Below are 25,044 nucleotides of genomic sequence, written 5' to 3'. Positions count from 1 at the left end.
CCCACTGCCTAATGAGGAATAAAATCTAACTAATCTGTGAAAAGAAAAAGAAAAAGAAAAAGAAAATAAACTACTAAGTTTAAACTAAATGGTACCCACCTCCCTATGCTTCCGTATTAGTTTACTATTTAAAGTATTTACAACAAAAACTGTGGTTAAGAATATATAAATGACTGAAGTCAGCTTCAGCAACAGTTATTTTGAACACAGTAAACTACTACTACTACTACTACTAGTCAAACAGCAGCAAAAATCTCCAATTGCAATAAGGCCAAGGCCATACATCCACAAAAGTAATTAAACAAATAAACAGTAAAAACAAACAAATAAAAGAATACACTTAAACACATCCAGAGACGTCACAACCAGTTTGGATGACATGTCCTGAGTGAGTGGAGTTTTGGAGAGATGGCATGTCAGTTTAAATGGCGGAAATGAACGCAACGGCTGAAATGGCTTAAAAACAAACATTCACTGCATTCCTGACAGCATAAAATGATGCCGTCGGAGGGTGATTCAAAGGAAGACCAGTCATGTTGTAGTGTTCCAAACAAATAGCAGCGCTATCTTAGATTTTTAGCTGGAATGAAAATGAGGCTGTTAGGGATAGATTTACCATTTCTTCAATGGCACGCACGGTATGAAGCTGTATAGAGCTCCTAGATCCCATCTGATTTTCCACAACTCATGTTGTCTAGAGTTTTTTGTCTACCAAATGTTCTTGGAAAGATATTTTTTCAATGTTTTGTCCACGTAATGATCCAAAAACATGAAACACTAAGCTACATTTTCTGAGATGTTATTTAACAGATATGTATGTGTTGCACGTGATAAAAGACAAAGTTAGCATCAATTAATTTTAGGAGGAAAGTGGTTAATTTGGGGATTTTTTTGGCGCTATTTTCATCTTCCGTTATTTTAATTTTTTTTCAATTTGGAATGCCCAATTCACAATGCCCTCTAAGTCCTCGTGGTGGCATAGTGACACGCCTCAAACCGGGTGGTGGAGGATGAATCTCAGTTGCCTCTGAAGTTGAGACTGTCAATCCGTGCATCTTATCACATGGCTTGTTGAGCACGTTACCGCGGAGACGTAGCGTGTGTGGAGGCTCATGCTATTCTCTGCGGCATAAACACACACAACACACATTATGGCCACCACGAGGAGGTTAACCCAATGTGACTCTACCCACCCTAGCAACTGGGCCAATTAGTTGCTTAGGAAGCCTGACTGGAGTCACTCAACACGCCCTGGATTCAAACTTGCGACTCCAGGTGTGGTTGCTGAGCTACCCAGGCTCCCTTGTCTTCTGGGTTTAAAATTAACATCAAATCAACATCAGCCCATTGAAGAGACTGTACGTCTTTCCCTCAAAGCCTTGTTGTCATTCCCGTCAAAAATCCCATCAAAGATGGCGCTGCTGTGAATAAGGTCTATTCCAAACAAGATTTCCAATAAAAATGACATAAAATGTGTACGGTGAGTTCTATAGACCTCATTCACAGCAGCGCCACTTTAAACACTTTAATTTGCAGTACAGCCCATTGATTGAAGAGAATGTACGTCGATCTCTGACAGCCTCGTTGTCATTCCCGTCAAAAACAAATATGGCGCTGCTGTGAATAAGCCCTCAGAAGCTTTCACAGTGGAGGAATGTCACTTTTATTAAAGCGCACTTCATTAAACACTCAGTAAAATAGATTTATGAAAACAGGGTGTCATGCACACCTCCCCCTTTATGTTTCCATACCCTGCTTTCTCTCACTTTAGCTGCCTGGAAAATAAACTGTTCATCGCATATACCGGGGAGAAAAATAAATCAATTTACACACAGAGAAACATTGCTTTTGAACTACATTTCCCATGAGTCTGTGGGGCGTGCGGCGTGACGTCAGCGCGGCTGCTGTCAGTCAGACAAAGACAGTCAGGGCGAGTCTTTCTCACAACATCACACCAAATATCATCTTTATCACCTGACAGAGCGCATTAAATGATCGGCTGCGCTCAGATATTGTGCATTTTCCTCATTCCAGGTAAAAAATATCATTTTATTTCAGAGGAGTGTCAGTGTTTAGTTGTAAGCTCGTGCTAAGCTAACTAGCCGACAAGATAATTCAGTTGATTTTTTTGTTTATCTGTATAAAAACGCGCTTCGCGGTATAATATTAATCGACATATTCAACTTGTGTCTTGTTTACCTGTCTAGATAGTTAATAGGTAAATATAATAAGCAGTTATTGAGGTTTTGAGCCAGTTAACCCTGTACGAAAGTGCTAAACTCGTGAGTTTATTAATGTATTTATGAATATAAATCATATTTATTAAGGAATAGTCATCAGTAATCATGTGAATTATGCTTCAGAGGTTTCTGTGCATATGCTTGTGTGCTGTTATTTAAAAGTTTTATGGTGGCTGTTTGCAGAGGTCATGATGACACATGAGTCATGCAAAACTTGGTGAAATGGGTTTAAACTCTCCATCTGTGTGATTTCAGTCATGTATTATGAATAAATATGTAATGCCATATCTTTAGTTTTCTTATGCATGATGTGTATCGCGTCTTTTGCTGGATGTGCAGTTTATTTTGCATGCACGAATGAACATGAGGGGCGTTGATCTGTGCTTATACCAATATCATATGACATGCGTTTAGAAAATATTCATATTTCAAACACAATTTGGGCTTTGACTGACTCAGAGATCAGTGAAGGCCCTTTACATGAAGTTAAATTAATCTGGTTTGTGAATAATCCTCATTGATCATGAGTCTGCTGCAGTATACAGTATGAATATGGTCTTTCTGATCTGCACTCATAGCTTGAATTTACAGGATCTGTCAGAAGATGTGAGGAGCATTCAAATAATTTACCTGAAATGTGTCATGCACAGATAAATATTTCCTCCTACTAGGTTACATACTTTAATGCACGTTAAGGTTATGTATTGAAGCTCATTTAAACTCTGGAAGTCTCTAGTAATGCTTATATGAATACATAATCAAGGAAGCTATTAAAATGCATTGATAGATAGTGACCTTTTGGGCTTGTGGGTGTACAGGGTTAAATGCACACTGTAAGCAGAGACTAATGGAGTGAATACCTGTGCCAAACTATAAATCTTTATCCAAAATTGAAACCTCAAGTAGATGAAGTTTATAGAGACCAAAAGTAGAGATGCACAATATTCGGCGAGGGAAAAGAAAAAAATCTGGTAACGGTCAATATTAGCGTTTTTCAGCTATCGTGTTAGTTTGATTGGGTTGAAATTGGAATTAGTAACATGAAGGCTTAATGGAGGGTTTAAACTGTATATATATATTTTTCCTGTACCAAAATGACAATTTCTATTATTATTTTTTTTTTCCCCATATCAAAAGTACTAAAAAGTTATCCATCTATTGCAATATTTTGGTGGTGCTTAAAGCATGTAAAATTCTCAATCAGAGTTTTATCAGATATAAATATTAATACAGATGTAATAAACTATACAATATTGGTGTATATATGTAATATATGCTATAAAATATTGGTCATGTGTAATATCGTTTGAAGCTGTTGCTGATCCCATTTCACCTGCATGTATGTGTGCAAGTGTAATGTTGAATTTGCAATAATATCTTTGTGAAATTGGATTCAGATGAGCTGATGCATGTGCATGGCGCAGCAAACTGCACCCTTGACTTGCAGTCTCTCTGCAGCTGTGCCCTCATAAAGAGCCCTGCAGTGAGCGCCTGCAGTATTTAATGCTACAATGCTGGTTTTATGTGTTTAAAAGCATCACGTGAGCAGGGCTGCATTGGGTCATAACTCCCGTGCACGTTAAATTATGAACGGAACGATTAAATTCATCGCTGAAGGATTGCGTTCACTAGATTTTAAATGTGTGACATTAGTGCCTTTTATGATGGCGACAGTGTTTTCTCTCTCTCTCATATCTCTGTCTTTGCACACACTTGCGCTTTTGTCAACTTATGCTTCTGTCGTAGCCCTACAGTGATGTATTTTTAGAAATCCCGCAGTGGCTGCCATGTTCCTATGACAGACTTTCATAAAGATGATCTGAGGAGCCAGCCGAGCCTTTTTTCAGTGCTGAATGTTTTTATTCCTGTGGTGTATGGTTAACGGTTAACCAGTGTAAATATAATAAATCAGGAATAATGGAAAATGCATAGCCTGCCACAAACCAGCAGGAAAATTTTACAGCAAACAGAAACTAACAGCATTGCTGGGATGGTTTGGTTATAGGAGTTACTTAGTTGCCACAGCCTCTGGGTCACTAGTCTGTTATTAAGCTGCTTTTCAGCTCATATTTTTGGGAGCGGTAACATACAGTTTTAATTAGTGGTGTTTGCTAAGACAAGCATCATCGTCACTAATACTTTTGCTCATACTTAGGGTTAGGGATTTGAACAAAGCCCTAACTCTAAGCATTACATTTAGTAAATCACCCCGTTTGTGCTAAGACATGTACGATAACCTCAAACCACTTCTTAAAGGTGCACTTTTACTTTTCTAAGTGATCAGACTTAAAGGAAAGTTCCGGGTTTAATATAAGTTAAGCTCAACCAATAGCACTTGGGGCATAATGTTGATTTTTGTCTCATCTCTCTTTTAAATAAAACAAATTACAATTTGCAGTTACAGAGAAGCACTTACAATTAGGGCTGCAACTAATGATTATTTTGATAATCAATTAATCTGATTATTAGAATGATTATTCGACGATTATTGCAACGATTAATCATTACTCTTAACCGACTATTCAGCTTGTGCCCCGACTTAAAAGGTTGTATTAAACGTGCTTACTAACAACAAACAGGACAAAATCATCTTTCTGAATTAAAGGAAAAAAACACTTTTTATTAAGTTTAATTCAGTAAAAAATTCACTGCAAAAAATCCTATTATTATCAAGTGTTTTTGTCTTGTTTTCCTAAACTGACGGCTGAGCAAAAAAATTATCTTGATTCTGAGATAACCTTGGAGGAGCTTGGTAAGGTAATTAAGGCCTTGCCTACAGGAAAGGCTCCGGGGCCAGATGGTTTTGCCGCTGAGTTTTTTAAATCTTATGCTACAGAACTGGCTCCACTTTTGTTAGAAGTTTATACGGAATCATTAAAGAATGGAAAGCTTCTGCCAACCATGACGCAAGCACAGATCAGTCTGATTCTTAAAAAAGACAAAGATCCAAACGAGTGTAAGAGTTACCATCCAATGTCCCTGATCCAGACAGATGTTAAAATATTGTCAAAAATTTTGGCTAATCGATTAAGTAAAGTTATGACATCTCTTATACATATAGATCAGGTGGGTTTTATTCAGGGCCATAGCTCTTCTGATAACATCAGGCGTTTCATCAATATCATGTGGTCAGTGGCGAATGATCAGACTCCAGCCGCTGCCATCTCACTTGATGCCGAAAAGGCATTTGATATGGTAGAATGGGATTATGGGATTAGGTTTTGGAAATATACGGGTTCGGAAATACTTTCATTGGATGGATTAAGTTACTTTATAGACACTCGGTAGTGGCGGTACAAACGGATAGATTAATTTCAGATTATTTTACTCTGGATAGGGGCACCCGGCAGGGTTGCCCTCTTTCCCCATTATTGTTCTGTCTTGCCCTGGAACCATTAGCAGCTGCGATAAGAAGGGAAGAGGATTTTCCAGGGGTGGTGGCTGAACACAAAATTATGTATTAATAAGTCCCCTTTCTGCTGGTCAGAGTGGATTGGAAGGGAGGTTAAGAAGCTCGGTGACCTATATGACAGTGGAGTGTTGAGATCTTTTGAAAATTTGGTTCAACATTTTGGGATTCCCAGATCTCAGTTCTATTGGTATTTACAGCTGCACCACCTGCTCTGTATTATTTTTGGGAGTAGCATACACCCCTAAAGCGGCAGATACTCTGGGTGAGATGATTACTGCTTTTGGAAAAGGTCATGAGGCATCAGTGTATTACTCCCTGCTAATTCAGAGTCTGGGGGACGGAGCTTTAACTTCTATCAAGAGATTATGGGAGAAAGATTTAAACTTGGTATTGGAGGAGGGAATGTGGGCTTGGATTATAAAAAATGTCAAGTCTTCTTCTAGAAATGCCTCCGATTCTATTGGACACCCTCTAGATTGTATAGGCCTGGTCTTAAAGACACACCCACCTGCTGGCGATGCCAATCAGAAGATGGAGACACTACCCATGTTTTTTGGTGATGTGTTAAGATCCAAGAATTTTGGTTGAAGGTTCAGAGTTTTATGTGTGATGTATTGGGCACTCAAATTTCATTTTGCCCCAGACTCTGTATTTTAGGCAATGGGGAGGTCATCAATATAGGGGATAAACACAATTTCAAAATGTGCATAAAAGTAGTTGGATGGAAACTCAGAAACCTACTGACCATATTTGTGTAAAGTTATCAAATAATTCAATTTCGTTGCATGACAACGACACCCTGCAATTCCAGTATTGGATTTAATTTTACAAAGTAAGTGATTTTATCACAATAAAATGTTAACATGAATAATGATTATGTCTTGTGGCTGAACTTTTGAAACAGTGTGTATTTTAGCGTTTATGGATTGGCCCCATTTACTTCCGTTGTAAGTGCCTTAGTGTAACCGCTTTCTTTAATAAAGGAGGGATGGGTCAAAATGATTTTTTGTGGTAGTCAACATTATGCCACAAAAGCTGTTAATTGAGCTAAACTTGTATTGAACCCGTAACATTCCTTTTCAAATTTTCATCTGACGGTTAATAAAACAGGCGAAAAAGTCTTATAGATTTACATTGGGGTTTTTCTCTTTGAAAAATTTAAAATCTATTTAATTTCTTTACCACTCACATACACTTCTTTTCACCAAACAGTAACATGAGAACATGATTAAAATGTAACCTGGTTGGCTAGTTATCTATTACCACCTGATATCAGTACGACTGACCTGCTTGTGTTGTGTATAACCACTAGCTTAATATAAAACCATGTGCTCTCGATTAAGAAAACATGCTCCATATTTGTGAGCTGTTCTGGAGTTATATAAACTACATCCTCATCTGTCATAGGGGCGGTATGGTTTCCTTGACAACAGTGAAAGTAATTGCTCTCGCCTTGTTGATGAAAGCCGTCTTGGATAAACAGAATTGTAAGTAGGTCAGATGAAAGGGAATATGCTTTTATCATCATAACTTCACACTTTTTTCCATGAGATGGCGGTGCTCTTAAATATATGTATGATTTATATTTTCAATTGCACTAAGCGCTAAGAAGTGACATCTTTGGGTGAATTCTGGATATGTTCAGAATTGCATACTAGCTACTTTTCTTGAAATAAAATAGCATGCTGCATGTATACTGTCAACAGTATGCATGTTTTTGTATGCATGGAATAACTAAACTTACTACATTTGCAAAAATGTACAGTATAAAACCAGTTTTTCTTTTAAAACGGTGAGCGCAATATTACACCAACTAGGCTGTACTTAAAGGGATAGTTGACCCAAAAATGAAAATTCTCTCATCATTTACTCACCCTCATGCCATCCCAGATGTGTATGACTTTATTTATTCTGCAGAACACAGACAAAGATTTTTAGGAGAATATCTCAGCTCTGTAGGTCATTTCAATGCAAGTTAATGGTGTCCAGACCTTTGAAGCTCCAAAAAGCACATAAAGGCAGCATAAAAGTAATCCATTCAACTCCAGTGGTTAAATCAATGTCTTCTGAAACGATCCTGTTGGTTTTGGGTGAGAACAGACAGCAGTCTCCTTGGCGATCATGATTTCAAGCTCGATTACACTTCCTATAGCGCCATCTTGAGGTCTGCGCATGCGTCAAACACTAGGAAGTGTAATCGAGATTGAAATCATAATCGTGCCTTGAGACTACAGTAGCAAGATCTACAATGAAAAAGGAGTTACATTTCGGTCTGTTCTCACCCAAAACCAACTGGATCACTTCAGAAGACATTGATTAAACTACTGGAGTCGAATGGATTACTTTTATGCTGCCTTTATGTGCTTTTTGGAGCTTCAAAGTTCTGGTCACCATTCACTTGCATTGAATGGAAATACAGAGCTGAAATATTCTTTTAAAAATCTTCATTTGTGTTCTGCAGAAGAAAGGAAGTCATGCACATCTGGGATGGCATGAGGGTGAGTAAACGATGAGAGAATTTCCATTTTTGGGTGAACTATCCCTTTAATAAGACAACAACGTGTAATGTAAACATCTTAAGTGGCTTTCTTTTATCACGGTAAGGTCATTAAAAAATGATCGGCACATGTAGATTTTTGCCCATTACCTCAATTTTGCGTTGTATGCAAACACCTTTACTAGCATTCTTACCGGCTTATCCAGTGTTGTGCACATGACTGTTTACATTTTGATGTCAAAATCATAGAATAATCTAATGATTTCAAAACTTATGTAAACGAGGGGTTTCTTAAGTTGTCTGTTTTTCAAATAAGCTGATTTTTGATAGTTATCAGTGTATTATGTGCATGTAAATGCACTCAGTGTGGAAAACGTGCCATGCTTATTTATTAAGCTAGATTTTTTTAAATGTATTTTACTTTTTGCATTTAAACATTTCGAATCTTCTGGTCACAATGACGGATCCTCTGATTTGAAAAACTCATAATTCTTAACCAGTTAAGAACAAATACATCAATATCGAGAGGAATATTGAGGGCTTAATAATTTTTCACTACTTTGTCCATCCCTAGTATGCAGTACGCTGGAATTAAGTCTGGTTCCAGAGCTAAAAGTCCCATTCATTTTTCCATAGGGGATTTTGAACGCTAACTTACAAACCTTTAAAGGCAGGCCTACCGTGAGCTCTTGAGGTTGTTTACCAATGCTAAATGCTTTAGGAATTCTCCGATCGATCGGCCACCAATTGGTATCGGCCAATATTCACATCCTATGACCTATGGGATCGTTGGTCTCATAATCTTGCCTATCACATAAACCGGTCGCCCATGTCGCAAAAGACACGCGTCTCCTTTCTTCAGCATCACTGTCATTTCATCACTGGTGTGAACTAGAGGTCTGCAACCCGACCCGGGCCTAACGGGACCCGAGAACCCGATGGATTTCGGGCCAAATTCGGGTCAGTTTTTCAAATAGGACTTCGGGTTTGCAATTTAATGAAAAAAATGTACAAGCTTACCAAACTTGTAAGTGCAGTTCACACTGGTTGTGTTTTTGCCCACGTCTGTTCTGTTTTCCCATTGTTTAAACACATGCTGGACGAATGTCTTTGACATTTGCACCGCATCTCGCTTTTTCTTCAGCATCTCGCGCAAGACCGGCATATTTTAAACAACATGTCAAGTTAAAAAGAACTTCACATTTTTAAAAACACATGTTGAGACACCTGCGCTCTGTTTCATTCTTTGCGCTGCGTCTAGATTCTTTGGTTTTTAGTGCAGTTGTCACAAAGATTCAACATTCTAAACAAGTTCAGGCTGCATAGAGGGGACTGTTGCATTGTTTCATATTATTCCAGATTGTTCTGCACCAGGTGAAGTTTCAGCGCATATACGGCAAGACAATGCTTTTTGATAAAACTATGTTTACTGTTTCAATACTGTTATGAATGTTGCCTATATGCTTACATAAAATACACTGCGTGCCCAATTATTAGGCAAATTGTATTTTAAGGGGGCCAAGTCATTATTTGGGCATCTTTGAGGCCCTTGCTGGCTAGCCAAGCAGTGGAGTACTTGGATGCATGTGATGGAGCATTGTCCTGCATAAAGATCATGGCCTTTTGAGGACTTCTTCCTGTACCACTGCTTGAAGAAAGTACTTTCCAGAAACTGGCAGTAGGTTTGAGAGTTGAGTTTCAGTCCATCTTCACTTAAAAAGGTCCAACTACCTCATCCTTAATGATAGCAGCACATACCAGTACCCCTCCTCCACTTTGCTGGCACCTGACTCGATGTGGTGCCCTGTGTCCATTAGTGATCCAGCCACGGGCTCATCCATCTGGTCCATCAAGAGTCACTCTCACTTCATCTGTCCATAAAACCTTTGAAAAATCTGTCTTCAGATATTTCTTTGCCCAGTCTTGACGCATCAACTTGTGAATATATTCAGTGGTGGTCGTGTTTCAGCCTTCTTGACCTTGGCCATGTCTCTGAGCACTTGGCACCTTGTACTTCTGGACACTCCAGGTAGGTTGCCGTTCTGGAATATGGTAGCATTGGAGGATAATGGGTTCCTGGTAGCTTCACGTTTAATTCTTCTCAAGTCTTTTGCAGTTAATTTGCGCCTTTTCTTCTCCATGCATTTTTTTGCACCTCAGTTGAAAGGCATTTTACAATATTTGACTTTTCAGTGTCAGTCAAATCTCTTTTTTGGCCCATTTTACCTGAGGAAATGAAGCTGCCTAATAATTATGCACACCTTGATTTAAGGTGTTAGTCACTTTCGCCACACCCTCCCTCATTACACAAATACATATCACCTGAAAATGATTGAATCCAATAAGCATTCAAGTTTATATGGTCTGGAGTTGGAAAATGTGCATGGAAATAATAAGATCAGAACACGCACTTGCTTAATAATTGGGCACGCAGTGTATAGCCTATTGCAACAGTACTTGCTAGGAGAAGAAATTGGATAGTAAGCAATTTCGGGTTCTGGCCGGGTAGGGTCGGGCCACACGGTCTCTGGTATGGGTCGGGTTTCATTTTAAGGCCCATGCAGACCTCTAGTGCGAACACTGACCGAATGTTGTAAGACAACAAACTTGATTCAGCAGTTAAGAATGATGCAGAGTGAGTGGTTTGGCAGATTTTGTGTACAGTATATGCAGTTTCACAAGCAACATGGCAAAGGGAAACCGGTGCGTGCTGAGAAATTGTCTTTATTATCATTCGCACTGGCAGCTTCTCAGATTCCGTCTGGCATATGTGTCCTAATAATAATGCAGTTATAAGATGAGGTATAATTAAAAAATCATTATTAAATAGCTCACAAGCAAACTGCATTCACAGAAGCACTTGTTGAGCTCCAGCAGGAACAAGTGAAAAAGGAACTCGTGAATCCTGAAGAGAAAGATCCACCAATCAGAGAGTCACACAAAGTGCGCCAAAAGTGCTCTGCAGCGACTGCCTACTCGCATGACGCACCGTGAATGACATAATCAAGTCATACACTCTCAAACTACTTATATATTTGCATATATCTGAATATTTTGCAATACACTTAAAATATTTTGTTTCTATACTTATAATCGACAACTTTAAATCAGTAATTATTTATTTTTCCATCATTTTTAATTCGAATAGCCTACATCATTGTATTATGTCACTGAAATACGGGATCGTAGTTAGGCCTTTTACCTTTGTCTTTTTGGCTGATTTTTAAATACTTTTTCACAAAAAATTAAAGTGTGTAATGTTGTAAATTCACCTCGTTGCTGGTTGGTTTGGTTCATGGCTTAGAACTCATTTTATGAAAGATTTTATGAAATCCCTATGGAAATAAACGAATAGGAAAAACACTTCCGGAACCAAGACGTCTGAAAAGGTTCCTTGTCACTTTTTATTCACTTTTTTCCAACCTTTGCAGTATTCATGAAAATTGTCAATAAACAGTCATTGATGTGACTCTGCAAATGTGTTTTAGGCCGCAAAATATCACGTGTTTAATAATCGTTGTTTGTGTCCCCCATCAGAATGTCTCACTACACCGATGAGCCTCGTTTCACCATCGAGCAGATCGATCTTCTCCAGAGACTGCGGCGTACTGGTATGACCAAAGCCGAGATCCTGCATGCCCTGGACACCCTGGAGCGCCTTGACCGTGAGCATGGTGACAAATTCGGCCGGCGTGGCCCGTCGGACTCTAGCGCCGCCAACAGTACCACCTCCAGTACTACACCCACCTCAAATAACCCTAACAAAGCCAGCACGGCGACACAGACGCAGTTCCACGCTAACTTATCGCCATCTCCTAGCAACAGTTATGCCACTTCCCCGCCCACGATCTTACCCTCGCCGGTCTCTCTGGTCGCCATGGTGCAGAATGGGCGGGACACTTTGGCAGCGATGCCCAATGGGAAGCTGTCTCCGAACCGTTACCCGATGAATAGCGCAGCGGTCGTGAGATCGTACGGACTGGAGGGATCAGAAGATGACCTGGATGTAGACGACAAAGTGGAGGAGCTTATGAGGTCAGTGTTGGTCAAAATTCAAGGGCAATCCAAACTGACATTTTAGAAGGTTTCTGTCATTTTTTTAAGAAATCGTTTGCACCAAAATAAAAATTCCTATCATCATTTACTCACAAAATGTTAGGGCTGGGCGATAAAATGAATTTGAAATTTATAGAAAAATGTTTAGTAATTTTCGATATTTAGGCTATTTTCTACATCTAGTTGATCAGATCAGGTACGTGTTGCCAAAAATGCAAGCAGTTTGACAAAGTTATACACACAACTAGTGAATTCAATCACAGTCAGAAAATCAGAAAGATATCAGATATTGATGGAACACAACTCTGACATCAACACCAGTGCTGTTTATTTATGTAGTATTTAGGTAAAATTTTTCCATGATCCATAGCGCTGTCACAGGTAAGAAATGGTGCGTTCAAGTCCTCTCGGAAATTGTGAATGCGATGTGAAGTGATTTTATTCGGAAAGAGCGGAACTGTTTTGCAATGTCATATTTCTTTGTTTTTTTTTCACTTACTAGTGAAGGCAGGAAGCTTTTTTAGCACCAATGCAACAAAATGAAGAGCAAAGCAACGCATTAGGTGTGTAATTAATGCTAATCTAATCTATCAAACACATAATTATGGGAAATTAGTTTTGTTGCAAACACTTGTCGCTGCATAAACCAGCAAAATAAGCCTTATTTTCACCATCATTTTCAAGTTTTATCATTATTCTTTTATTTATGTATTTGGATTTTCTCCCCTTTTCTTTGGAATGCCCAATTCCCAAAGTCCTCGAGGTGGCGTAGTGACTCGCCTCAATCCGGGTGGTGGAGGATGAATCTCAGTTGCCTCTGCGTCTGAGACGTCAATCCACGCATCTTATCACGTGGCTTGTTGAGTGCGTTACCGCGGAGACCTAGCGTGTGTGAAGGCTCACGCTGTTCTCCGTGGCATCCACGCACAACTCACCACACGCCCCACCGAGAGCGAGAACCACATTATGGCGACCACGAGGAGGTTAACCCAACGTGACTCTACCCACCCTAGCAACCGGGCCATTTGGTTGCTTAGGAAGCCTGACTAGAGTCACTCAGCACACCCTGGATTCGAACTTGCGACTCCAGATGTGGTAGTCAGCGTCTTTACTTGCTGAGCTACCCAGGCCCCCATTATTCTTTATTAACAGTACAAAACAATGCATGAAAACTAAACTGCACATTCAAAATCCTCAAGTAAAACTAAATTATTACCTACAACAATTTGCTTCCGACAAGATTCTTAAATCAACACACCCCCAACTCGAAAAAACGAGGCTCAAAGAAAATCCCAAGTTTTCCACTCGTAATTACAACTTTGTGGTTCCATTCATATGCACACAACTCGTAAAAACGATCATTCCGACATAACTTGAACCCGAAAGTATTTCTTCTTCTTTATGTTTATTGCCGGTTAGCAATCCAGGTTATGGTGCAGTACCACCACCTACTGAGCGTCACAAGAAAGTCTTACAGTGGAGTAAAACGTCCGCTGAAGACAATGAAATTGGCGAACACATGTGGAATTAAAACCTAAACTGAGGATACTTCTTGAACTTCAAATTAAGTTTAAGTTAAGGTAGCTTACTTTTTGGCCTCTCAGTAAACTAAACAATTGTAAGACTTTTTCTACACATTGTGTGCGAGCTTCACCTCTCTTTTGGACTATAGTATGATTTTTTTGAGTTTACACACCAAAGCTACTTGGAAATATAAGCCCTTTCAGTATTTGGTGTGGACGTCTACAACTTTTGTTCAGGTGTTGGTTTACTTCAAATGAAACACAAAATTAGAAATTTTGAAAAGTATTTATGAGCATTTTCCATACAGCAAAAGCAAACAGTGACCAGGGGCTGTCAAGCTCCAAAAAGGAATAAATAAAAAAAAAAAAAAATCAACATAAACGTTGTTTATATGATTTGTGTGCTATATTCCAAGGCAGTTACTGTGTTGCCATTTTAAAGCCATACGATAGTTTTGTGTGAGTAACAGACTGAAATGTAAGTTATTTTTCACACATATACACACATTCAAATTTGGAGCTTCTTGTTCGGTTACGACACAGGCAAGAGCCAAAGATGTTTGGTACCATTTACATCAAACCTGGCACACCGTGTCTTGATGCATCGTGTCTGATCAATTCACACTATAAGTGTAGCTTTAAGAGACTCATTCTACAAGCAAGATAACTGAATGTTCACATATGACATGATGGTTGTCATATTAAATTGCAGCTGTCATGTTTGCGTCCTTTTATGTGTGCAGGCGGGACAGTACTCTGGTGAAGGAGGAAATCAAGGCTTTCCTGGGCAACAGACGCATCTCACAGGCCGTAGTGGCTCAGGTCACAGGTCAGTCATCTCACTCTGATGACAGCAGTTCTATAGACCAGACTGTGATGAGACATTTTCAATTCAATTTAGCAGCGTAAATCTTGCTAACTTTATTTTCAATTTTTATCACTGCATTCATTTAAAATACTAGTAATCACAGCTGCTGAGCCAGTGACGGTAAATTTGGGCATCTTTCTCTCTTCTGACCCCTGTAATCCGTCTCTCTCTGTTTTTACATCTTTTGGAAAGTTGTGGATACGTAACAATGGATTTTGTCTTTTGCTGTTGGAGCAAATGGAAACAAAAAAAAGATATATATTTGCAGTGGTCTCCCTTTCACCATTATTTAAGTATAACGTGCTATGGTTTACTTCCGCATTCCAAACCCAGAAATATGAGAACAGTCCATTCCAGTGTTTTTTTTTCATCCCCTTTTCTCCCCAATTTTGTAATGCCCAATTCCCACTACTTACTAGGTCCTCGTGGTGGCGCGGTTACTCACCTCAATCCGGGTGGCAGAGGACAAGTCTTAGTTGCCTCCACTTCTGAGACAGTCAATCCATGCATCTTATCACGTGACTCGCAGCATGTGGAGGCTCATGCTACTCTCCGTGATCCACGCACAACTTACCACATGCCCCATTGAGAGCAAGAACCACGTAATCGTGACCACATGGAGGTTACCCCATGTGACTCTATCCTCCCTAGCAACCAGGCCAATTTGGTTGCTTAGGAGACCTGGCTGGAGTCACTCAGCACACCCTGGATTTGAACTTGTGACTCCAGGGGTGGTAGTCAACGTCAATACTCGCTGAGCTACCCAGGCCCTCATTCCAGTGTTTTAGTCTGTCTACTCTTCTGAATCTAACCTTCTAGCAGATTTCTATCATAAAGGAATGTTCAATATAAGTTAAGCTTATGGATGGTATGGAATGTCATAAAATATTGCTACATCGATTATTGACCGACATGTTATTTTCTCGATACATTTTTGAAGCATCTGCATTAGCCAACATTTACATTTGAAGCCTGATTTGTGTGCTTTCCAATACACTGTCAGTTGGTCTTTCGTTTAATATAGTCTGGCGTAATAGCTATGGGAGACCACAAGGGGGTGACATAACATTTACTGTACTTAATACTGAAGGATGCATTGATACGATGCAGGTGGCAGTCCAAAGTTTTTAATCTAGTCACCATACACACAACAGTTCCGAAAGTTTTTATACTTCAAGAGTGAACAAAAGTGATGTTGATAAGTTTGCAGGTTAGTGTATGAAACTGCTGCTCACACTTTACCAAAGTTATGTTGAGAAATATGTATGAAGAACAAAAACTATTATGCAACGAGTAGCATCGGGAAACTATTCTGATTATCGATGTGTGAAAAAGGCATCAATCCCAAGCCTAATGGACAGCATTTGTGACCTGCTATGGAAAAATTGTGTTTGCAGGAATGTACTTACAATGGAAGTCTGTGGAAATTAGTGCATTGCACCAGAATACATTTTAGAAGGTTACAAGACTTTCGATACATTATATGTTAACATGAGGTTAGTTTTCTAAAGTCAATTACTTCACTTATATGCAAAGTTAATTTCATTATTTCAGCTCCTGTCACGATCAACCAAAGCTGGTAAACTTTCACATGATACACCAGAAAGACATGACGCAAGTGTCCGCAAAGTGCATTTAACAAGAGGTTCAGAGAATATTAAAAATGTGTATTCTAATTATTACTAGAATACTAGTCCCACCACTAAAAGGATGACAACTTGACAGATCAAATAACACAATTTTCTGAAGAGGAATTAATACAAGTCATCCATTCTTAAAAGAATTATGTTCCCTCTCTCAGGTATCAGTCAGAGCCGAATCTCTCATTGGCTTCTCCAGCAGGGTTCAGATCTCAGTGAACAGAAGAAACGAGCTTTTTACCGCTGGTACCAGCTCGAGAAGGCCACGCCTGGTATTTATATTAAATTTGTGTTCATGTTTGTGTGTGAGATAGAAAGTATAGGCATATGATTTTAGTAACTGAGCTTGACATCAAAGCACAAATCTTTGAAAAGAAATATCCGATAACATGTCTGCTTTAGCTGAAAAGGCAGATTCATTTTAGTGAATCAGTGATTCACTGATTCGTTTTAATTCTTTATTGAAGTGAACTAAGTATTTACTTGACGGAAGGGGGGGGGATTCTTTCATTCTTTACTCACCCTCATGTTGTTCCAAACCTGTACGGCTTTCTTCTGTGCAACACAAAAGGTCAGTTTTTAAAGAATATCCTTGCCACTCTTTTCTAAATAATGAAAGCAAACGGGGACAGAAACTGTCAAGCTCCAAAATGCCAAAAAAAATCACCATTAATCTATGGTAAAAGTCATCCATATGACTCGTGCACTATATTTCACATCTTCTGAAGCCATACAGTAGCTTTGTGTGGTGTGGATGTGCTTGTTTAGAATTAACCATAGGACAGCAGATCTTTACTGATCAATCATTTTGCATCAGATTACAGGGTAAATGATTAAAAAGTTCATATTTTGTTTTCAGGTGCCACATTAAACATGCGGGCCACCCCTATATCTTTGGATGAGTTGGAGTGGCGTCAAACCCCACCCCCTATATGCTCCACCCCCGGCAGCTTCCGTCTACGCAGAGGCAGTCGATTCACCTGGAGGAAGGAATGTCTCGCTGTGATGGAGAGGTCAGACAGAGACAGAAAAGAGTAAAGAAAAAAGGAGAGACGCAAAACAGTCAAACCTGTATGACTGCTTTAAACAGGGCTCACTGAATCAGATTTTAGTGCTAGAACAATAAATCTTATCATATACATTTTGCAACAAATGTTTTTCTCTTCTCAGTTATTTTAGTGATAATCAATATCCAGATGAAGCCAAACGAGAGGAGATCGCCAACGCCTGCAATGCCGTCATTCAAAAACCAGGTAGAAAATGCTGGTGTTACTACATCTGGACATTTTAAAGTTGCAATTTTGTCATTATTCTGACCTTTTAATCTTGTTTTTCTTTTCTAGGAAAGAAGTTGTCTGACTTGGAGAGAGTCACGTCCTTAAAAGTGTACAACTGGTTTGCCAACCGACGCAAAGAGATCAAGAGGCGAGCCAATATTGGTACCGTGATTCCTCCCCTTTCATTACAGTGATATACACTCACCGACCACTTTATTAGGTACACCTGTACACCTAAGAACTACTGATCACTAAATTCTAGAGACTGTTGTGCATGAAAGTCCCAGGAGATCAGCAGTTACAGAAATACTCAAACCCGCCCATCTGGCACCAACAATCATGCCACAGTCCAAATCACTGAGATCACATTTTTTCCCCATTCTTATGGTTGATGTGAACACTAACTGAAGCTCCTGACCCGTATCTGAATGATTTTATGCATTGCACTGCTGCCACACGATTGGCTGATTAAATAATCACATAAATGAGTAGGTGTACAGATGTACCTAATAAAGCAGTCGGTGAGTGTATATTAAGACACATTTAACATTATTTTATCCACAAACTTATCCTAATCAGTGAGAGGATTACTGGCAGCAGACGGTTTGTGAATGTTGGTTTGGTGTGGTAGTGGTTTTTAAAGAGCTTCAGATGTTTCATGACAGGGTCTTTTTTCCAAGAAGCCACAATTTTGGAGAATCACGGAATAGATGTGCAGAGTCCTGGAGGACACTCCAACAGTGACGACGTCGACGCTAATGATTACAACGAGCAGGTGAGTGATTAAAATAAGCATAATTTACATACTATTAATAAAATAGGAAAGAATCCAAATGATGGTATCGAGACCATTGCTCATCATTTATTGGTCTTAAAGCCTATTCACACCAAGACGATGTGACAAAGAGGCACCAAGGTTATCGTTAATGGAAAATATTACAAAAACAAAAATAAAAAGGAGAGTAAAATAACTATAATAACCCTGAACAGCGTGAATTGAAGATGAAAACGAACTATTCACACTGGGCGTCATTTTTTACAAGCATAACAAATTAGCGTGTAAATCTTTCAATAAACCATTTGCATGCACCAATGTACATAAGAATGGTTTTATGAAGCATTTGCACAAATTCGCTCATTTTGCTTGAGGCTCAGTGAACACAAATTTTTGTCTCTCTCAGAAAAGTTTACATACATGAACAAAAGTGAATCGTGCTTAGGTCATTCACATACAAGTACAGATTTGTTTTTCTTTATCTTTTTGTGCAGAAAATTAGCAAAAAAGTCTTATTGGTATGAATAGGCCTTAACTGTGAATTATAGATGATATTTGGATCAGATTCTCTTGGACTCTACTGATCGAGCTCATCTCCATAACAGGGTTGTGATGTTTCCTATTTTGAAAAGAGAGGTGTGAACAGACCCTTTGGTTACTACCGACTAGAACCCACCTCACCGACACAGGTATACACATGAAAAATTCATTTAGATTAAAAGAACCTTCTGGATTCAATACAAGTTAAAGGAATATTTCACCCAAAATGAAAATTCTCTCATCAGTTACTCACCCTCATGTCATCCCAGATGTGTGTGACTGTCTTCTGCAGAACACAAATGAAGATTTTTAGAAGATTATCTCAGCACTGTAGGTCCAAACAATGCAAGTGAATGGTGACCAGGACTTTCAATATCCAAAAAGGAGATAAAGTCAGCATTAAAGTAATCCATTCGACTGCAGTAGTTTAATTAATGTCTTCAGAAGGGATCCAGTCGGTTTTGGGTGAGAACAGACAAAAATGTAACTCCTTTTTCACTATAAATCTTGCCATCGCAGGTTCTAGGCACAATCATGATTTCAAGCTCGATTACACTTCCTAGTGCTTGAGGCATGCACAGAGCTCTGTAATCGAGCTTGAAATCATGATTGCCAAGGAGACTGCTGTCAAGATTTATAGTGAAAAAGGAGATACATTTTGTTCTTTTCTCACCAAAAACAAACTGGATCACTTCAAAAGACATGGATTAAATCACTGGAGTCGTATGGATTACGTTTATGCTGCCTTTGTGCTTTTTCGAGCTTCAAAGTTTTACTCACCATTCACTTGCATAGTATGGACCTACAGAGCGGAAAAATAATGGACGAGTCAAATATTTTTTGTGTTTCTATTCAGCATAATGGCACATTCGTTTGACTGTACTTAACTTGTATTGAACTGGGAATATTTCTTTAAGGGCGCTTACACACTAGAGTTTATGCTGCGTTAGAGAACGATGCGGATGGTGTGAAGGACGGAGAGAGAAAACGCAGTTTGCGATAACGAGGCTTCGTCGTGCTACCAAAAGTTGAGAGCATTTCAACTTTTCTGCAATGCACTCTGACGTAAGGCATGCGTTGGCCTGGGAATCTGGGAGAGGCGGGACTAGATTTGCTGTGAAATTAGAAAAACATGGCGGACAAACTCATACATGCGGTGTATTCATTGCCTGTCCTTTATTATTTTTCACTGTCAGGCTAAAAAGATAGTAATTTTAGAGCAAGAGTCTGGAGAAGTTTTTCTGTGTTTAATAGTACATTGTGGAAAAGTTTAATTTTAGATAGCCATCTCAATCAGCGATGGCTGCTTGTTTTCAAACTGAACCACCTCCTGCCTCTAGTACACGCCTTACAAAATGGACCTTTCACACTCCCATGTGTCAAACGCTCCGCCTGAGCTTTCCCTAGTGTGTAAGCGCCCTAAGACTTACACAAAGTTTTTAATAGGTGAAGCTTGCATTGTGTCCAAACCAGATGTCAGCTGACAAAACGCCAAGCATTAAATGCCACATTTTCCATGTCAAAACTGCTGTAAGCAATGTTAGCCCAGACTTAGCCATTGAATTGTTGAATTCTCATCTTGCTGGAATTACCTTAATTAAGTAATGTCAACACAGAGATTCGACTCTCTGACTCTACAAAATTCCACCATGACTTGATTGTATTTCTGGTGAACGATCCCTCTAAATTCTAGTTTCCCTTCAAGGATGACGGTGCCAATCACGCAGACCACCAAGACCCCATCTCTCTCGCTGTGGAGATGGCAGCTGTCAATCACAGCATCCTCGCCCTGTCCCGCCCAGGAGGTGTGGCCAGTGAGATCAAAACAGAGGCACTGGACGATGACTGAGGGAGATGAAGAGGATAGGGGTGTGTGAGTGTGTTTGCAGTGGTGTGTATTGGGCCAGAGGTGTACAGTCTCGATGACCAAAACAACGCTCTGTCTCAAGCTTTTTGAATGGAATATCACCCGCAAACTACACTCCTGCTGAACCACTAAACGTAAAAGCCAGAGTCACATTACACATGCTCTTTACAAGAACGTCTTTAAGTCTCTCCGAAAACCTTGCAGAACTCAGAAGCTGACCTGAACCTCGTACCTCATTCCAGTTCAGTAACTTGTATAATGTTTTATGTGCTTCCTGTCTGTGTGCTTCAGTAAACATATTCATTGTTCTCAGGCTGTAGCCGTATTTTAGGAAACAGGTGAGGCTAATATCGAGATTTTCATATGTTAAAGTTGTAGTTTGTTGCTCTGGAATCCATAATGGAGCGACACATCTCAGAACTTTCATTTTCACAACAAATGTTCTCGGTGCCTGGTTTGAAGTTTCCATTTTCTCTTAGAAGTCTTTTTATCAAACTGCAGTTGGTGGCTAAATCAAAGGAACCTGTCAAGAACATGACTGAGTCACATTACCCCACTAAATCAAAAGAAACGTGAAATTATATTTTGCACAAAGAATTTCTAGATTTTTTTGGATCACAGCATTACTTTTTTGACAATTAAGCACATTTTCCCTGACCAACCTCTTACTGTAATGTTCAAAACTTTCATTATGGGGGGGGTGCTTAAGGCTGTGTTCACAGAAGCAAAAAAAAATCCAACTTTTTTGGCCTATACGACTCGAGATGCAGTAAGGTGTGGTAACACAATGGCTGTGAGCCAGCACAACGCGATAAGGTATTTGTGACGAAGAGGAGGGCGGAATCGGGCTAATCAGCCGGGAGGGGGATAAAGACGAGCCGGAGGCGCCAGTTCGAGAGAGAGAGAGACGCACACTGCCACGCTGCATGTGTGTCTGTTTGTTTGTTTTATGTTGTTTTAAGTTCATTTAACCTTTATGTTGACTGTTCAGCTGGTTCCCGCCTCCTCCTCGCTCATCCTTATACTGTTACAGTATTGAATATCTCACACGAATACGGGACGCTTGAGCATTTTGAGTATTTCAACACAGGACAGGGGTCCCCTTTAAGATTCTCACTGTTTGACACTTTTATGCTTCAATACTAGACACAAAGCCTTCAATAAGGGACATTTTGCTGCCCGCTAAAATACAGGACAATAGACGTCCCCTATGAGACGTCATAATTATGGCCAAGAAATGGGACGTCCTAGCTAAAACTAAACGGGTGTAAACTCTAACATCAACAAACTTTGCATATGGCACCTCTCCTGTTTTTAAGCCGTTGTCCGTGATGAACGTGTTCATATTTGGATAATGCCCTCATGAAAAACATAAAACATAAATTGCTAAACACTGACAAATGAACATACGCAAGTTTGCATCATTACTAAATCAATGAATGTGTACATGCTAGCGAACACAACTGCAGTCTGCACAGAAAAAAAATCTGATCTGTCCTCATATAACTTGGAGTTAGAACAGTCAGTCTTAAAAAGATCAGATTCAAGAGAAAATCAGATTTTTCCTGCTGTGAACAAAGCCTAATTGTCATGAAAATAATGTCACAAAGCACATAATCTACATACAAAATAGATAATGCAATATACTGTGTATATATACACACCAATCAGCCACAACCTGCCTAATATTGTGTTATTCTATTTCTGTAACTGCTGATCTCCTGGGATTTTCACACACAACAGTCTCTAGAATTTACTCCGAATGGTGCCAAAAATAAAAATCATCCAGTGAGTGGCAGTTCTGTGGACGGAAACACCTTGTTGATGAGAGAGGTCAACAGAGAATGGCCAGACTGGTTCGAACTGACAAAGTCTACGGTAACTCAGATAACCACTCTGTACAATTGTGGTGAGAAGAACATCATCTCTGAATGCTATTCTGAGATGCGGGTTGGTGCTGTTTTGGTGGCATGAGGGGGACCTACACAATATTATTCAGGTGCTTTTAACATTGTGGCTGATCGGTGTGTATATATATATATATATATATAGGGTTGCCAATCGATTAAAATCACATATCAATATATGCAGAGAAAACACCCAAATATATAATAAATATAATAATTAGAATATACATTACATTATTGTGGCAGACAAGTAAAGCTTTGATAAAACAATACAAAAAGTTGCTTTAGAAGGCAATATATTGCTTATTTCCATATTATTGAACATAAGCCTATCATTGGTCTACAGTCCACAGCAATCCATTTTCCAACTGTATTCGTCAATCTGTCTTTGACGATGTGTTTTTCTAAAGACGTGTCTATGTGCATGTGTCAAGATGGATGCTTTTGGAGTCGCTGTATTTGAACGCAACAGCGCATCCTCATCTTGAGCTGCCTGCTGTGGTTGGTTGCCTGTACAGCTGGAGTTGCGCTTACTGCCCCCTGCTGACTCAGACGAATAAAAACATGAAGTGGTATCAACTAGTAAATAGCTTGAATTGCTCCAATGGTAGGAAAATTCCTTTATGTGGTCAGAGGGCATGATTAATTGCATTACATTTTTAAGAATTTGAAATGAGAGTCCTAGTAAATATATTAATATTTAAATATAATATTTTTTAAAATTTTGGGGTGCAATGTGTCTCGGACGTGTTTAAATGAGATTCACTCAATTAAAGCATACTCTGATTTGAAATGGGATTCATGAACAAAGGGGGAAACTGAATTATAATGTTTTACGTAAAGCTTGAAAGACGTGGTTTTATAACAGCCAAAGTGTGTAAAGTTATCCCATGCAAAAGCTAAAGTCTCCTGGACTCTAAATTAACCCGCAGTGATAGACTTCCAATTCGTAAATAGCTAGTTTCCTTTTTATTTAAAAAAAATCTTAAATGACCAGAGTTACCCAAAGTTAAATTATGTAAATGTTATTCTTATGTTTCTATTTATTTAACTTTTGCATTTTTTTATTCAGACATTTGCATGCAACATCTCAGTCAAGACCTAAGGACCTGTTCTCGTACAGTTGTTTTAAGCTGTGACATCAGCGCGAAATATCATTCCTCAGAGATTTTAGCTCCAGATGGCAGCGGTCAGAATTAACACAGAGTAAACGTGCAAGCTCACTGTTGTTTTTTTCCAACCAGGGCATCAGAACTCTGTGTCCATATGATGCTTTTTTAATTATTATTGTGAAAAAGTTACAATTGCACAGTGTTAATTGTTAAAGAGAGACTGACAAAGATTTCCTTTCTGCTGCTACATTGCTTCGAGAGCATCTTAACTCTCATCTGACATAAGCTTGTTTCCAAAATGTAGCTCATTTTATTGTAAAAAGGTTCTTGGAAACCTTTATTCACTCAATGATTTTATGTGTCCTTCCTCTATTTTCCTGTGTACAAATGTTCAATTGATATTTATGTAATGACATTTGTCTTTTTTTTTTATTCAATCGTTTTGCTGTTTTTGTTCAGAGCAGTCTCCTGAAGTGTGTCTGATTTATATACATTTGTGAAAACAAAGCACCCCCTTCACTCTATTTTATTGGAGCCTCTTAAAGGGATAGTTCACCCCCAAATTAACTGAACCGGGTTTTAATTGTCTTACAAGTGTATTTTAGTTTGTACAAAGTAAAGTGGAAAACAAGCATGCAATAAATAAGGAAGGAACTAAAGGAAATTATTTGTATTTTGTAGCCTCTCTACTAGAAAGAATGTGCCAAACGACAGTATCTCTTCAAGTATTAATCTCAAAGAGACATATTATACTTAGAATGACTCGTTACCTTGTCTTAAGTGTTTATATCCAGACCAACGGACGTTTTTATTCTGTGAACCCATATCTTAAAGGGGGTGCATTTTCTTATGTCTATACACAAAAATCTCTTGGCTTATAAAAGCAACTGTATAAATAGATATAATACAGTAAATATGAATTTAAAGATAATTTTTAATCAAATAATTCTGTTGCTTTTTGATGACTTTTGTTCTGAACCATCTCCCATTTAAGAATTCAGTGCCTTTTTTGGACAGTAGACTGTTCTGTAATTAAACTATAGTATATATATGAACATTTTTGTACAGTTTCTTTGTTTAAAATGACTTTTTTTTTTTAAAACTTGTGTTTATTTTAGTACTTTATCTTCTGGAGAATAAAGGTATATTGATGATCAAGAGAGCGTGGTTTCATTCTTGCTATTGTGTTGCCTCAGATTTGCATGTAATATAATTTTTTTTATATATAAAGTAGAAATGTAAAGGAAACCCACTCAGCATGTGGCTCTAGTGAAAGTTATATATATATATATATTGTATTCCAGATAAAATCTTTAATATTTCATACAGA

General features: G+C 38.8%; 1 protein-coding gene across 9 annotated transcripts; it reads left to right on the top strand.

Moving 5' to 3' along the window:
- Window positions 1-1,886: 1,886 nt before the first annotated feature.
- On the top strand, window positions 1,887-24,610 carry LOC127415548 (homeobox-containing protein 1-like). 9 transcript variants are annotated; one of them, XR_007892964.1, is made up of 11 exons: window positions 1,887-2,034; window positions 11,687-12,184; window positions 14,472-14,557; window positions 16,398-16,508; window positions 17,096-17,249; window positions 17,407-17,489; window positions 17,580-17,675; window positions 18,179-18,288; window positions 18,894-18,977; window positions 20,522-20,936; window positions 23,675-24,610. XR_007892964.1 is itself a non-coding variant. In XM_051654327.1 (10 exons), exons 2-10 carry the CDS (start codon window positions 11,688-11,690, stop codon window positions 20,675-20,677), a joined length of 1,359 nt encoding a protein of 452 aa, XP_051510287.1. In that variant the 5' UTR covers window positions 1,887-2,034; window position 11,687; the 3' UTR covers window positions 20,678-24,610. The 9 variants fall into 9 exon arrangements, 8 of the variants coding, with proteins under 8 accessions (XP_051510287.1, XP_051510288.1, XP_051510286.1 ...); XM_051654327.1 differs by having other exon boundaries at window positions 18,197-18,288; window positions 20,522-24,610; XM_051654328.1 differs by having other exon boundaries at window positions 18,194-18,288; window positions 20,534-24,610.
- The last annotated feature ends 434 nt before the right edge of the window (window positions 24,611-25,044 follow it).

The sequence above is a fragment of the Myxocyprinus asiaticus genome, chromosome 25, assembly GCF_019703515.2.
Source record: "Myxocyprinus asiaticus isolate MX2 ecotype Aquarium Trade chromosome 25, UBuf_Myxa_2, whole genome shotgun sequence".
Taxonomy (NCBI): Eukaryota; Metazoa; Chordata; class Actinopteri; order Cypriniformes; family Catostomidae; genus Myxocyprinus; species Myxocyprinus asiaticus.
This window is presented reverse-complemented; position numbering and strand designations above follow the sequence as displayed.

Coding starts and splice junctions, on each gene's coding strand:
- LOC127415548 (XM_051654324.1), top strand. CDS start 11,688: ATGTCTCACTACACCGATGAGCCTCGTTTCACCATCGAGCAGATCGAT. Junction 16,509..17,095: donor GCTCGAGAAGGCCACGCCTG/GTATTTATATTA, acceptor TTTTGTTTTCAG/GTGCCACATTAAACATGCGG. Junction 17,676..18,178: donor CAAGAGGCGAGCCAATATTG/GTACCGTGATTC, acceptor GTTTCATGACAG/GGTCTTTTTTCCAAGAAGCC.